The sequence below is a fragment of the Triticum urartu genome, chromosome 1A (genome assembly GCF_056163025.1).
Source record: "Triticum urartu cultivar PI428250 chromosome 1A, HENAU_Tu73, whole genome shotgun sequence".
NCBI classification, from domain to species: domain Eukaryota; kingdom Viridiplantae; phylum Streptophyta; class Magnoliopsida; order Poales; family Poaceae; genus Triticum; species Triticum urartu.
The window spans coordinates 588,149,439-588,165,332 of record NC_141873.1 but is presented as its reverse complement, the minus strand read 5'-3'; the positions used below and the strand labels follow the sequence as shown (position 1 = coordinate 588,165,332).

Sequence of the window (15,894 nt, the reverse complement as noted above, 5' to 3'; positions counted from 1 at the left end):
TTGCAGCACTGCTCAAGGATAGATCCAATGCAAACTGGGCACTCTTTCAACTATGCACTGTCACATTTAATCAACCTGTTGTACCACTGTTATATAAGTTAAAACGATCACAACGACAACAAATTTATACAGTCACTAGTCAGAGACACTGGCTCTACGACCAAGAAGCAGCAGCAGCATGTACAGCCGGTTATCATCCATCCGACAGAGACACGGAAAACAAAAGTTAGCTGTCGCACGCAACAAGCACCTCCTCCTTCCTCCTCCAAAACCAGCTACCATACCACCATCATCAATCTATCTCTCTTATCTAGACTCACTGCAGCCGACCAACCTCAGAAAGGAGGGGTGGCAATGCATTGCCAAATCATCTTACTTATCTACCACCTAACAACAAAATACCAAAAGTCGCTTTGTTCAGGACCACTGTCAGCAACGAGTTCCATTCCGTTCCATCGGTCCGACACCTGACAACACACAGCAAATGTCAAAACATCAGTTTGCGACTTCTCTCATGAGTTTACTTGCACAAACTGCATGCACAACCTGTGCCGGCAAGTCGGCGGGGAATGCAAACACGGCTTGCTAAGGGAAGGAAGCACGTACCTGTACAGTAACTTTGGATTTCAGAGAGAAGGGATGCTCCATGAATACGACCAGCCAGTGTCAGAGATTTCGTCACCCTGACCCTGGATTCGGGGGAGCATACATGCTGCCTGGAGCACCTGACCCTGGATTCGGGGGAGCATACATGCTGCCTGGAGCAACTGGTCTCTGCTGATGATGCGGGGGAGGCAGGTGTGGCCTAGACAGCTGTTGGTGGTGCCATGAGCCACTCACCTCTTGTGCATGCACAGGCAGCAGCCCGCCCGAAATCTGCCTCTGCAGCATGCCTTGGCTGGATGATGATCCGCCTGAAATTTGCCTCTGCAGCATGCCTTGGCTGGATGGTGTTCCGCCTGATATTTGCCTCTGCAGCATGCCTTGGCTAGACGACGATGGCGCTGAAGTTCCGTTCCCGGCATAATTGTCCTTGGGGGAGCTGAGCGGCTTAGATGTCGATGTAACTGCAGCTGGGTCATGCGCTGAAAGCCCAGGACTGCCTGCCTCTGAACTGTGAGATGTCGGTGTGGCTGGAATCGCCTGGCTGTGCTGGACTTGGTCCATCTGTGAGTCGGGCTTCATTTGGAGGCTTTGTTGCATCATCATTCTCTGGATGTTGTTCTGTGCTGGATTCATTGGACGCTGCTGCGTGGTCACCGGGTACCTGGAATGGAGTGGGGGCGGTTGTGCAGCAAAGACGGTGTGACTAGGAGGACCCTGCACCAAGCCTTGGTTACCGATATTTGGAGGCTGCTGCGAGGCATATAGCTTATGTTGATTCCCAGGCTGAGGTGTAACTGAAGTTGATGCTTTACTACCAGCGGAGGACCCTTGCCCATGTTGCATCGGATTTCTGTCAGGAACTTGTTTCTTGGAAGCTGTAGGGACAGCACTGGGTGGAGTTGCGTCGGCTGCAGGAGTCTGAGGTGTCGCCATGTTGTTTCCTCGTCCTAGACTCTTCATAAGCTTAGCTTGTTGACTAGCTTGGTTCCTCTGTTGTTGATTCTGTCTAGGCTGCTGTTGACCCTGCTGTTTCTTCTGCTTAGGTTCTGTAGCATTGGCAGGTCGATTGGCAAGTGCAGAGCTATCTGTTGGGCTTTGTGCAGACTGCTGCTTCTGAGGCAGAGGTTGTGAAGAAGGGGTTGAAGTGACCGGAGATGCATGGTTCTGCTGCTGAATCTGTGGTCCGTTCTGCACACCTGCTACAGGAAGACTGTTGTGCTGTTGAGACACCAAGCGGTGTTGAAATTGTCTTTCCTTAGCCAGCTGCATAGGCATAGTAGAATATGGCTGCTGCTGTGGGCTTGGATGGCTGGTTCCTTGGGTCTGAGAAAGATGCGGGTTACCCAGCATGTTCAGTGGCTGTGACATCTGATGTGGCCTTTGGGTTTGCTGAAGAGGTGAAGAAGCTGCAGCCTTGGAGAATGATGGATTCATGCTGCTGAAGTGGGCAGCTTGGCTATTTCCCTGTGAAACCTGCATGTGGTGCTCCGGCCTCACCATATGCTGCTGACCAGGCTGAAAGAAAGAAAGAAAGAGAGTATCCCGTCAGCACTCTGAATCACGTTGATTTTTCACAACTGACAAGTTTAGTAGTAGTTTAAGCTTAATAGCTCGTTTAGTGAATATTGGAGTCACCTTATAACCATCTAATGTCAATGTTGCATGACCAGTAAATAAACCTTGTTTGCGTAGTTGACAGTCATGCAGTGTAAACAAAGGGCAGTCCTACCACTAAGACATACAAGTGTTTCAAATAGGTGTCTGAAAATGATATGAGCAAATATTTCATAAAAAGGCACTTTCATTTACTTAACCAAGGGAATATTTTCTAAGCAGGCAACTAGTAACTCAAAACGTAGCAATAAACATGACCTTGACATAACAGAGACTATGCAGGTTTCAGACATGTAGAGACTTGTCACATAATTAATTATGTTGGTTACCACGAGAAGCTACTTTGTTCCTCAGAAAACTTCTAAAAATGGCAGGACTGCCCTTTGTTTACAAAGTTTTGTAAAAGAAAGCTTGTGCAATGACAAACAGCAAGCAACACTCGTGAATCCAAACTTAAGACATACACAGCTTGAAGGATGGAATTTTTTTACCACAGATAAAAAGCAAGCGCTTTTAGGCAACTGTTTATGCATGAAAGTAAACAATTTAGATGTTTCAATAAAATGAAAGAGAAAAGGAAACTCACACGAAGCATCTGCATAGGATCGCGTGGCCTCATCATAGAATTTCCAGCGGGAGACATGGCATTTGGCACTCCTTGCACAGTTTTGAGTGGCATGTTTCCTGTCGATGCCATATTCAGCATTCCTGGGGAACCAGCTCTTGGAAAGCCTGCCCTGACTGCAGGCATACCTCGATTTACCCCTGTCATCATTCCAACACCATGAGCACCAGGCATCATACGAGTACCAGGACTTGTTGCAGGAACAGCTCCAGGTTGCTGAAGATTTCTACCACTGAGCATTTGATTATACTGAATCTTCTGTTGCTCATCACCCTGTATAGAGGACGGTCTAGGAACACCATATTTCTGAGAATCCCTGTAGCAGAAATTGCATGAAACAAGAAAAAACATTGTAAATTAAATGTATCATGCACTCCATATAATATCTGCAATTACTAGGAAGGATACTTGAAACATTTACCTAGAAGGGGCACTCAGTGCTGAAGGTGGCGAAAAGTTGCTGCCCAGAACCATACCAGGAGACCCTGGCAACCTTGAATTTGGATTGGGAGTAGGAGGAGTGGTAGTAGGACCAGCAGAACCATGTTGATTCGACAGTGTCATCCCGTTTGGATGAGAAATCTGGTTTCCGCTGCCAGGTGTGACTGCATCGAGGCTCAGATTTACATCACAAAGATCAAGTGGCCTGTAACAGATAGAGAAGACCACAAAGATAAAATGACAGAAATTAAATAGCATATAAGAAAGAAAAAATCTTGGCAATTTCCTGGAAGTGAGATCCAAACAAGAGTTCAAAGCAACAAACACATACATCAAAATGCCCCCAGATAAGTTGTTCGGGCATGCTTGTGTAAGTGCAACAACATGAGAACTATGTGGTAGTACGATCGGCTTCAGCTCCCGGCTATTAACCTAATGCACAAGAAAAGCATGAAGATGAGCAACACTGACAAATAACAGTATATGTAAGAGCAGCAAAACAAAGGTATGTGAAAGTCCACTAACGTGTCATATTATAGCTGTCATTATGCACGTAAAACAAAGACAAGAATGATTCTAAAACTAATAGAATGTGACGCAATAACTACCCAACTTCGCAAAGAACAAGAAATACCAAGATTTACTCAACCTCCACTATAAATACAACTTAAAAGTTACAAAGATCCGCTAAAGTATGAGGCCTTGAAGAAAGATAGAAGGCGAACCTGTCTACGCCTGGATAGCACTTTTGGCATGAGGAGCATAATTTTTTCAAAATGTGACTTCAGATTCTCTTCCTCAAATGGTCCTTGAAGTCGCTGGAACAACTGCCTGGCACTACCCTGATGAGCATAAGAAGATCAATGTTAGAGAATTGAAGTCTGTTGTGCTTCCACAGAAAGAAGAATATTTACCATAGCCCATAGATTGAAAAGGTAAGTATCAAAGAGAGAACATATAGAAGGTTTAACAGCATATCTGTGTACCCTATATATGTGCTCCCTGTCAAGCAGTAAATGCTATTAACAGAAATTATTAACATGCCTGTGGAATGCCAGGTATGGTGAAATGATACTGTTGAGATGAACCAGAGTCTTCTGCACTGTCAGCACCATCACCAGAACTTTTATCCACAAGAACCCTATGGCGCTCTTTGCATTCTTTAGGTTGTCTATGTACAGACTGCATAAATAGGATACAATTGAACTCATAAATTTTACTGCTGCTTCCATAAAAAAAGGGAACTGGGAAATTGAATTTATGGAAGAATAACAGTGTCTAAAATTATGATGATAAAATTTAAGACCACAGAATATAATCTTTAGAGTAAAGAAAAGATACAGTTACTGCAAAGAGTGACAATACGATTGAAGCCTAACTAGCTTTGAATGGTACCAATCAATAAAAATACTCAGAAACAAGGGACTGGAAAGAAATCAAAGTTCATACTAGATGTTTGAACAATATGATTAAAAATATATGACGTAGAAAAAGGTTTTATCCCAGTCATGAAATTACCTTGAACTGCACAATGTTATTGATTGCATCACTTACTAATTCCCAATTTTGACCCAAGTCATGGACAAGGACAACAAGAGCCTGCAATATTTAAGATATTTGGGTCATTACCACAAACTGAAGTGGAAAGAGGAAAAGTTACTAATTCAAACAAACAAGAACCTGATCCTCGAAGTTTGACCATCCACCACCAGAAGACATCTGCCAAAAGCATACAACATTTCAGTAAGCAACATAGAAATTAAACCATGTGCAGGATGTGCTACCCATACACTATGATGCTTAATCACAAAAGAGACTTTCAAATATCATCTCATCCTATAATCCAGTTGCACACCAAAAAGGACAAACAGGGAACTATATAGACCACAAGAATGTCCAACAAACTAAGTACTTCATCTACCAATCAATATATCTCAATGAAATTTTCTAATTTATCTCTTGTTATTCTACGACACAACTGAAACAACTACAGCTTAATACTTCAGCTTGCTTATCTAACCTGAGCTGGACCTATCCTGACTAGTCAGTAACATATCTACAAGTGGCATGTTTCTCTACTGCTGGTAGCAAAAGGACTGCCGAGCATATCAAATGAAACCTTATTCTTGCACGACTCCAGCAGAGTAGGGTGTATAAAGAAAAATAAATGGAAGTACAACCGGTCAAACCTCCCTTCCAGCCTAAATGACAAGGTTTCATCGACGGTGACCATATAGTGTATACGCAAATAAAAAGAAAGGAATATGACTGTAATGTAGAGAGATGATAATACCTTTAGCGCTTTCACTTTTCTCCCACGGTCCTTATTAGTGATGATCTTTATAATTTTATTAGCAGGCGCCATGTTGCTCATCTGTGATGGAACTTGAGAAGGTTCTTGTTTAATATATATCCCTTGCTTCATTGTTTTAAGCTTCTTAGAAGCATGTTGACCACCATTTGCAACTATTTTAACATAAAAACATGACATTCATCCACATGTTAGGAGCTATTTAAATTTTCTCTCAAAATACATGAAGAGCAGATAGTTAATATGACATAGGCCGCAAGTGCGCCGTGTATATAAAGAGAGAATGGAAGTACCAATTGTTCCATTTGAATAAAATTGTTGGGTCTCTGGTCTCTTCTTCAGATAATCCTTCTGCACACGAAGTGTTTTTTAGTGTTGAGTCTAACAAAACTAAACTAAAACTAAAAAAGAATAAACGAATATCTCAGCAACTGATATCAACAACTGGGGGGAAAAAGGACCTGCTCGTATTGATTAACTTGCGATCTCTGATCGTAGATCCGGCCCTGAAACATCAGAAGAAAAAAAAGATTACTCCGATAAAACATCCCAAGCAGCAATAAATGGGGAGCATGCTTAAAGAATTAACCTTTACAGCAGCGGCACGTGAATTGGCTGTATTTTGAGCAGTCTTGTATCCTGGGTTCTTTTGTTTCTTCTTCTTGTTAGCTTTAGTCCATGCTTCGCTACCATCATGTCTGTCAAAATCACCTGTTGATTCATATTCCATATTTTTCCACGCCGAGGACCCACCATGTAATGGACTTTGATCATCTTGGTAAGAGTTTGTGTCTCCACTTGAAACATCCGTTTTACTTGTGACTTGGGGAGTCCCACCAGCACTAGCAGGAAATGGGCTTACAACTCGTTGTCTGGCGGCTGTGCGGATGCGCTTTGTAGGAATTCCAACAAAAGATGAAGGTCTTTTGCCATTTGAAACGAACTGCCGGTTTCCTGCCTTGCTTTCCAAGCGCGGATCATAAGACACGTCAGTTTCATATGGCCTTGAACCATTAATCCTCTGCTGCATACTGTTTTTCTTCTTGTGACCCTTTTGTGACAAATAAGTAGAAGCCTCGCCTTCATCCTCCTCATAGACATTATCCTGAGCCCACCCTGAAACAAAATATAGAAGGTTAAAGCATTAGTAAGAGCATGAGATACATACAAATACGATAGGAAAAAATTGAGGTACTGATAAATAATACCTGCAGCAGAATCACATGCAGATGCCTCATAATCATAACGAAGTCCAGAGTTACCAATTTTCTGCAATTATTAACTATGTTAAACATATTTCCACAAATAAAGTGCTGAAGACAAAAATTAAAGAACTCTGGGGCACTGGGTAATGTCTAAAAATAAAAACAGCTACAAAACTCCTCTTGGCATCCAGGCAGTACAGAACTTCAAAACATGAACTAAATGTAACCAGATAACAAGAAATTCAGAGGGTTTTTTCATAGTGATGGAAACAGAAGACCTCCACGGCCAGCAATTTGGGCCATGGAAGTGCTTAAATGTCTTGTTTAGCTAATTGCTTAAATATATGTGTCTGTCCATGGTGTGGTTCATACAGTACTCCGGCAAGATAAAACAAGACAGAAGAAACAAATCATGTTATTGCTTACACTGATACTGTTAGTCCATGTAGGTGACAAACATAAGGAAGAAACTAAAAGGAAAAAAAGAATAGTATATTCATTATGTGTCTTGAGAAACGTGCATAAAGCTTATATTCACCTTATGATACATGAAAAGAGATTCCATGGACTCCCTGTATGCCAGCATTGCACCAGGTGGTACTGTGTAGAAGAGACTTCCCTACAGAGGAAAAAAAACAGAAAACAATGCTGCTGAGTTAAATGCATACATGTTGCCAGTTGGAGAGACAGGGGTAACTGCGCCTACGGGTATTTATTAGGACACTTAGCATGAGATGTCTTGCAAAAGGAAAGTAATGAAACTTAATCACCAACACTACAGAAAGTTGTGGCAAGTAACCTGTGAAAGTTGATCAGACACTTTCAAGATGCCGAAGTCATTCGGCCTGTCAGGTGTAGGTGGTGCTTCAGTCAACGCAGCAGAATCAGAAGCCTGACTGCTATATTCAAGAAATCGAACTGCATAATCCTGAATATGAGATCGAAGAGGATGTATAGACTGTTCCGCTTCCAAGCTTTCATTGCCCTATACAAATTGACAGATAACGTCAATCTCACAGATCTTAAGAGACATCAGGAACAGGTGATGCCTGATGTGATGTACATTCCAATAGAGTTAACGAATTATATGTTACTCAGTTGCCAAAAAGATCCATCAATATAATGGTACTAAGAAGGAACATGTGCCATGTCATGAAAACATATACAACAACCCATGACAAAATGTTGCTTGGAACTAGTTTTACGTACCTGTTGTTTCTCAGCTTTGGTTCCAGTAGGCTTTGTCTCTCCTAGCATATTTGAATCATTTTTTTGCATCACTTTAGCTGTTCCGCCAGTAGTTAGGACAGCCTCAGCTGAACGCCAAAAACTTATGACACCCTTTGCAAGGGTTCTACTGACAGTTTTCTGCTTTCTAAGAATGCTTGCTTGGTCAAACTTGGCCAGACCATCGGAGGCAATCCAATGGCACACTTGAGATGCAGCCGTAATTCTCCATAGGCGCTCCTGTTAATCAGACCATCAGATTGCACTAGGACAACATGACTAACTCTAAATAAAATGAGTAAACTGGATCAGGGGTCCTAAACTAACTGAAGTATCACTAAGATCCATGAATCTGAAAATTAATTCGGCAGGGCCCTAAATTTGCAGTAGACACAAGACATGCTAATTGTGTCAATTTAGATCATTAGAACTACTAAGTTAGCTAAAACTGTTGAACATATGAGTAAAATAGAGGTGCAATACTGATGCAGTTCAATCAAATCAAAGATCCATATGGCATTTTGCAGGTACAATGAGTTTTTCTTATCTAAAAGTGGTGGCATGTCAACTGGACAATTGTACCAAGCTAACACCAATCTACGCAGACACCAATCGTTTAAGTGGGTCTGTGGACGATCGATGCAGTAAACTGAGGTCACATAGGGTCTGTTTGGATGCTGCCCAGGCTAGCCCCACCTACGTTGGCACGCCAATATATTGGCAAACGATTTGACTGCCACTGTCTCGCCAACAATTTGGCGTGGACATGAACTGGAGAGGCGCAAGAGCCTTGGCAAATGAAATAGTTGGTGCCCATCCAAACATGTGCCCGGCGCTCAGGTCAACACCAATTATTTGGCTAGGCTGTTCTAGGCTCCAATCCAAACGTACCCATAATTATCAACTTCATTGCCAAATATTTACTTCTGCATAACCACTGCACAATCCAAACGTAACCACTGCACTTCTGCATACCCAAGTGACACAGTTTTGCAAGTTCAAGGAGCTGACCTAAGCAGCAATTCAATATAAGTTTAGGGACCCATTGTTACATAAGACAAAAATACAAGTACTTCTGAAATGATAGCGACCAGATTCAGTATGCTTCCATGCAAGTTTGAGAAGGAAATAGAAAGAACCGTTAGAAAATACCTGCATGAAATCATTGGCCATCCAAGCCATCTCCTCGAGGACAAAATCCCAATGACCCTTTCTCCTCCTTTCTAAAGATATATTACATGGAGATCGTTCACAAGCTCTCTTGAGACTCACCTATTGTACAAAATTATCTTCCCTCTTGTTAGAACAAGAATAATATTACAGGATTAAAAAAAACTATACGCCAACAGTACCTCTATAAGACGAGCTTCTCGAAGGATAGAATCTTCGCGTTCCTTGTCTGTCATCTTATTGACGCTCTCTCCATTTTTTCGAATCTCACTCTCCGCCTTAGACCCATCAGTTTTTAATGATGGTGTAGAATCAACCAAAGTATTTAGAGCAGAGCCTATAACGATAGGATGGGCGGAGTTAGAAACCCCATGACAACTGTCAATCCTCTCCAAACCTGGACCTCCATTATTGTTCACAATTTGTCCTGGATGTGAGCAGCTTGTATCCTTCTGTACAACCATTGCATCATCAAAAGTTTCCATTTCAACTTTCACAAGGGCACGAGTACTAACTTCAGGTGGTACAGGACTAGAATTTCCAATCACGGAAATAGGCCTGCTAGAACCTTCCGGTTGTCCACCTTCCTTAACAGCCTTGCTAGAAATACCACTGATGTCCGGGTCTTCATGTGATTTTCCATCAATATTCATTGGAACTGGATTATTATCATCTGCTCCATTGTCAATAGTACTGGCAATGTCTTCACAACATGGATCTGTCACATTTTTGTGCAAAGTGGCAGCTTGGACAGCAGAGACAGGAATCATACTGCTGTTATCCAGTTCACCTACATGGACTTGGGCCATACCTTCATCCAGGTGATTAGTGCCAGCCTTCTCAGCAGCAGCACATGTTTCTGTCTTATCATGTGTGCATGCGCTAGAATAAGATGACCTTAGAACGGCTTTTGAAGTAGCATCAGGGGGTTCTATTGATGCACCTTCTTCAGCTATCTTCCCACGTTCATCAGGCTGCTGATTTCGATTCACATAATTGGGCACCATTTCGTCATATTCCACTGGTTCGATCTTTACTATGCGGTGGCCTTTGCGAACGGCTTGAATCCCATTCAACTCAATTGTAACATGTTTGTCAGAAGCTTTATTCGGCCCATTGTCGCACTTTGGTCCTGCCTGGTTTAAATTTGAACCATAGGATACACCAAGATCATCGGCTCGCTTTTCCTTGACCACACCCCTTGCATCTTTTGGTTCCGAAGCTGTAGCAGGAATCACAGGAGATGTTACAGAAGTCACGTTAGCACTCTCCCTACATTGCTTTGACCTGTTGCGTCGAACATATGCCTGGCTCTTCACTCCAAGGCGTGACAAACCAGAATCATCAGCTCTTTTTACATTGTTGTGGCCCTCAGAAGACTGTCTGGGTTGAGCTACATTAGCTCTTCTGGATCCTCTCTTTACAACTTTCTCCTTCACAACGCCATTGTTATTACCACCAAAAAGCATAAGATTATCTGCTGTGTTGGTTTCGCGGCACAGTGAACTTCCTGGTTTGCCACTACTCTCAACTGAATCCCCACGAGGTGATGCAGCAAACGTAAAGCTGCCTTTAGCTTCGCTGCAATGCAATTGACAGCACAAAAGAGGCTTCTAAATCAACTCATGGCATGTGATCAAATGCTACATCGGGATCAGGAAGCAATCATTACCTTATCACATTTTGTTCCGCTGTGAGAGAAGTGGATTGCACACTGATTGATTCTACACGGTCAACCTTGAAATCTAATGGGTTGCCACCCTGTAAAAAGATAGGAGTAATTAGAGCAAGGGAACAGCAAAATCCAATCTAGAAGATAACCTGCAAACTTACTTTCTCCAGAAATTCTAGCTCCCTCCTCCGTTCTTCACGGACATCGTACTCCTGCCTGAAATTCATAATTGCACTGTAAGTCATACACCAGCCATACTCAACCATCCAGAGAAAAATGCAGGGAAATCTTATATCAGTAGCCCACCTGAGCTCCTCCTGAGCTTTTTCAATGGCCACACTGCGTGGTGAAGACTTGGTACTGACACTAACGCCGTATTCAATCATTCCACCCATAGAACGCGGCTCAGGCTGAGTATTCAAAGTAGCGCAGAAGCCAAAGAAGTCATCGCTCACACACCGCTAGATTCGCCGGCGAAATTACGCAGCAGGGCGTCTGCAACGAGACGGTTATCTTCCCGCAAACCGCCACGGGCAATAGCTGCAACAGACGAGAGAAACAGACAGAACGTCAATGTAAATAAACAGAAAAGGCAAAGCATAGAGCAGCAATAACGACAATGGTTGGGCTGGTCGACAACAGGTAGTACATTTTGGGTATGTATCTATATCTGGCGCGGGGGGGGGGGGGGGGGGGGGGGGGGGGGGACGACGACGACACAGGACAGGACAGATCAGCATGCAAAGTGTGCCACGACGGCATCACAATTAAACAGTGAGTAACGCTTCGGCTCTACGGTAGCATTTGCACACGTACCGGGTATCTATCTCTCTACATCCAATGGAAAAACAGCCCAAATTTGCCTGCAAAGTGTGCCAGGAAGGCATCACAATTAAACAGTGTGTAACACTTGGGCGCTACGGTAACATTTGGGCACGTTCCAGGCATCTATCTAACTACATCCAAGGGAAAAAGGGAAAAACAGCCCAATTTTGCCTGCAAAGCATGCCAGGGAGGCATCGCAATTAAACAGTGTGTAACGCTTGCGCTACGGTAACATTTGGACACGTTCCGGGCATCTGTCTATATCCAAGGAGAAAACAGCCAAATCAGCCTGCAAAGCATGCCACGACGGCATCGCAATTAAACAGCAAGTAACGCTTTGGCGCTACAGTAACATTGGGACACGTTTCGGGTATCTATCTATATATCCAAGGGGAAAACAGCACAGCACAATTCTGTCTGCAAAGCGTGCCACGACAGGCAGCATCGCAATTAAACAGCGGGTGATGCTTCGGCGTAACGGCAACACTCGGACAGCCCAGTTCTGCCTGCAAGCCACGCCGCGACTGTGCACCGCAATTAAGAACCGGGTAGCGGTGAGGCGCCTCATCAAACGACATATGTGCACGTTTGCCGGGCATCAATCTACACATCCAAGGAAACCGTCCCGATTCCGCCCGCGGCCTGCTGCGAGCATACGCCGCAATTAAAACTACACAGCGCTGAAGGCACGAAGCAGGCATTATTTAGGGCACGCCAGCGACGTTCCAGCCGCGCCCCCTCCGTCAGAGGGTGGGAAACACGGGCGCGTCGGCAACGGGAGCAGGGTGAAATGTGGCCGGGGCCTGATCACGGCCCTGGCCAGCGGCCCTCGGCCCGGCGGGCATTTCACGGCGCGGCGGGCGCGGCCGGGCAGCGGCGCGGGGCCGGGGGAAGGAGGAATGGGGCGTGAGACGTACCTCGGGGGCCGCGGCCCGCGGAGCTAGGGTTAGGGTTTGGGGCGGAGGCGCGCGGGGCGGGGCGCGGCGCGGCGCGGGGTCGAAGGGGTCCTCCGGGCGCCGGCGGGGGAGCGCGGGGCGACGGGCGGCGGCGAGGCGGGCGGCGCGGGGGCGCGGAGGGTCGCCGGAGACGCGCGCGCGCGGGGTTGGAAAGCGGGCGGGGGACGGGCGGGGGCCAGGCGAGAGGAGAGAGACAAGGAGGGAGGCAGCGCGTGTATTTTATTTCGATCGCTGTCAGAGTCGGGCCCCACCTCCCGGCCTCTCCCTCGTGGGTCGTGGCCGTGGCCGGCTGCGGTGTGCGGTCTGGTCTCGAGTCCGGGTCCGGGTCCGGCCCGACCCGACCGACGGACCGACCGGTCGGGCAGGGGTTTCCTGGCTCGACACGGCTTCGTTCGAACTTGTTCTCTTTGGATTCCTTTTGAGGTTGGTTTTGAGATGGAGTGGCTTTGATCGATGGGACTATTGAGTGTTTTTGAAGAAGTTTTGATTTTGGCATGAGTAATGGTGAGATGTGGCTCCCATGGGCCTAATGAGGTTTCTTCAAAGAGTCTGGATTTTGATGCGAGCGAGCGTGAGATGAAGTATCGACATGGGTTTTGAAGGTGGTGAAAAGTGTTACCCCTGTCTCAAATTAGTTGTTTTATATTTATCTGTGTACGGATGTATCTAACACTAAACGTGTCTAGGTACATCCATATATAGACAAATTTAAGAGAACTAATTTGGGGAGGAGGGGGTGTGTTCTAGCGCGAACGATTGTGAGGCACAACTTTAGGATATGGAAGATTCTAAAGGTTTAAATCTTGGCACCCGTCTTCGATGGAATCTCGAGCGGTTTAAAAGGTTCGAACTTTTGGGGGCCACGCGGGCTATGTCGGTTTTCGATTAAGCGTGTCTGGAGTCGAGCATGCTCTAGTTGTGTTGGAGATGTGTTGTCATTGGAGTGTGCAATTTTGATAGCATGACAATTTAATTTTAATTGGCATCGGTTTATTGTTATAAATAGTTATGGATGCTTATTAAAAAATGATATCTGGGAGGGGTCGCGATGGAAGCATAACTATGTGAAAATGGGTCTAACGTATAGATATTTTTTTTACAAATGGTTCTTTGTTTCCCGCGGGAAAAATGTGCATATGGGATAACTACAACATTACCGATTTATGATATTATTACATTATCTAACCTAATTCGATCTTAATTGTGTAATTTTATAGCTTCTCTTCTTTCCACTGGTTTGGATATCTTGTAGTTCTCAGCTCATACCATCCGGTCAGAAGCTCGATCATCCCCGACCACCTCTCGATCTGATAACACAATCGCCTTCCGCGTGGATAGTCAAGATGGTTGTGGCTTTAATCGAATATCAAGATGCCATTTGGGACTAGCTCCCAAGTCTTTCCAATGTTCTCTTCAATACATCCATAGTTACTAGTGCATGATCGGTCCTGATTATTAAATCAGTTTTAGACGTGCTTCACATGTCCTTAATAGTTGTGTGTCGGAGAATTTCAAGATAGTTAACATGGGAGAAGAGAAATTATTGTTTTGGACCTATAGTTAGAAACTCGAATAATGGTAATGATGAGTTAACTCGAAGACAACGAAACCATTTTTTCTTTCAAAAAGGTTAAAACGTCCTTAAGCCAGTTAGATTAGAGAATACCGCACAGAACTCGATAACAAACCAACATTGTTGATCTCATATAGTCAACTTAGGGCATCTCTAACCGATGCCTCAAAAGAGCTAAAATCCCCAACAGATTCCCTTTTTGAGGTGTTAAGCCACACCTCGGCAAACTATTGTTTGTTTTAGATGCTCAAGATTTTAAGGAGAAGCCTCCACCACTCTCACTTTTGGGCAGCTGAAAGGGGCTCTCATGAAAAGATTTCCTTTCCCCCCCAGCTCGACTGCATTCATGCCGGCACCGAGGGTGTTGCCTCCTGCCTACACCCCACAACATCCACCGACCTCTGGTCCCACTTTGATTCGCTCGCCGGCTGCAGTTGTCGCCAAAATTGCACATGTAGCCCCCGCTGCCGCATGAGCTCGTCAACGAGAAGGGGCACCACTGTAACACCCCGGATGTAACTTTCCCTATTTGTACTCCAACTCTTGCCGTTTCCGGCATTAAGTTATATTTATTTCTCGGGTTCGGGTCTTTGTCTCCGTGTGTTGTTTTCGTTTTCATGCATCTCATATCATGTCATCATGTGTATTGCATTTGCATACGTGTTCATCTCATGCATTCGAGCATTTTCCCCGTTGTCCGTTTTGCATTCCGGCGCTTCGTTCTCCTCCGGTGGCCATTTCTAACTTTCTTTCGTGTGTGGAGATTAAACATCTCCGAATTGGACTGAGACTTGTCATGCGGCCTTGGTTTACTACCGGTAGACCGCCTGTCAAGTTTCGTATCATTTGGACTTCGTTTGATACTCCAACGGTTAACCGAGGGACCGAAAAGGCCTCGTGTGTGTTGCAGCCCAACACCCCTCAAATTTGGCCCAAAACCCACCAAACTCTGCTCCATGTCCTAGAGCGTTCGATCACGATCGCGTGGCCGAAAACCGCACCTTATTTGGACTCTCCTAGCTCCACTTATGCCTATATATACACCCCCCGTTTTCCGGATCTTCCCCTACCTCCGAACCCTAAAAAAATCCCACCGCGCGCCGCCGGACACATTCCCGCCGACGGACACGTCCGGTCCGCCTGTCCGCCGCCATGTGGCGCACCACGATTCGCCCCGCCGCCCGGTCCACATCGCCACCGCCGCCGGGCCCGAAGCCCATCTCCAGCCCGCTCCCGCGCCCGACCGGGCCACTCGCCGCCGCCTCGCCTCGAAGCCGCACGCCGCCGTCTGTCTTCTCCCCCGCGCCCGACCTCCGCCCGCGGCCTCCATCGCCGGCCGGCGACCGCCGCACCTCGCCGGCGCGCAAGCCGCGCCCCGCCGCCGCCTGTCTCGCCGTGGGTCGCCGCCCGAGCCGGCGCCGCCCCCGTCCACCACCGCCGGCGCCGCCTTGCTCCGGCCGGTGAGCCCCGGCCTCTTCCCCGAGCTCCGGTCGTCCCTCTCCTCTCCGGCGATTCGAGCTACAGTGTTTCCGGCGAACATCGAAGAATGCGCCAGATCTGGATCTGGGTCATTTCGGTTGACTTTTCGTCCCTAACCTTAGTTTTTTATGCATACTTTGACCGTCCGTAACTTTTCATCCGTAACTCTGATTTGGACTTATAATACATC

General features: G+C 45.7%; 1 protein-coding gene across 2 annotated transcripts; it reads right to left on the bottom strand.

The window, feature by feature from the left end:
* Window positions 1-42: 42 nt before the first annotated feature.
* LOC125529075 (chromatin modification-related protein EAF1 B-like) lies at window positions 43-12,828 on the bottom strand. 2 transcript variants are annotated; one of them, XM_087533654.1, is made up of 24 exons: window positions 12,614-12,828; window positions 11,178-11,411; window positions 11,033-11,087; window positions 10,872-10,960; window positions 9,382-10,780; window positions 9,182-9,301; window positions 8,012-8,269; window positions 7,602-7,787; window positions 7,341-7,421; window positions 6,806-6,866; window positions 6,187-6,713; window positions 6,059-6,103; window positions 5,891-5,948; window positions 5,580-5,752; window positions 4,967-5,005; window positions 4,805-4,885; window positions 4,331-4,468; window positions 4,012-4,128; window positions 3,618-3,718; window positions 3,267-3,491; window positions 3,076-3,161; window positions 2,807-2,985; window positions 607-2,121; window positions 43-467 (listed from the first exon to the last, which is right to left on the bottom strand). In XM_087533654.1, the coding sequence occupies exons 2-23, from the start codon at window positions 11,264-11,266 to the stop codon at window positions 679-681; spliced, it is 5,550 nt and encodes a 1,849-aa protein (XP_087389780.1). In that variant the 5' UTR covers window positions 11,267-11,411; window positions 12,614-12,828; the 3' UTR covers window positions 43-467; window positions 607-678. The 2 variants fall into 2 exon arrangements, with proteins under 2 accessions (XP_087389780.1, XP_087389775.1); XM_087533649.1 differs by having other exon boundaries at window positions 2,807-3,161.
* Between the last annotated feature and the right edge of the window lie 3,066 nt (window positions 12,829-15,894).

Coding starts and splice junctions, on each gene's coding strand:
- LOC125529075 (XM_087533649.1), bottom strand. CDS start 11,266: ATGGGTGGAATGATTGAATACGGCGTTAGTGTCAGTACCAAGTCTTCA. Junction 4,886..4,966: donor GGTCAAACTTCGAGGATCAG/GTTCTTGTTTGT, acceptor TAAATATTGCAG/GCTCTTGTTGTCCTTGTCCA. Junction 3,492..3,617: donor TTATCTGGGGGCATTTTGAT/GTATGTGTTTGT, acceptor TATCTGTTACAG/GCCACTTGATCTTTGTGATG.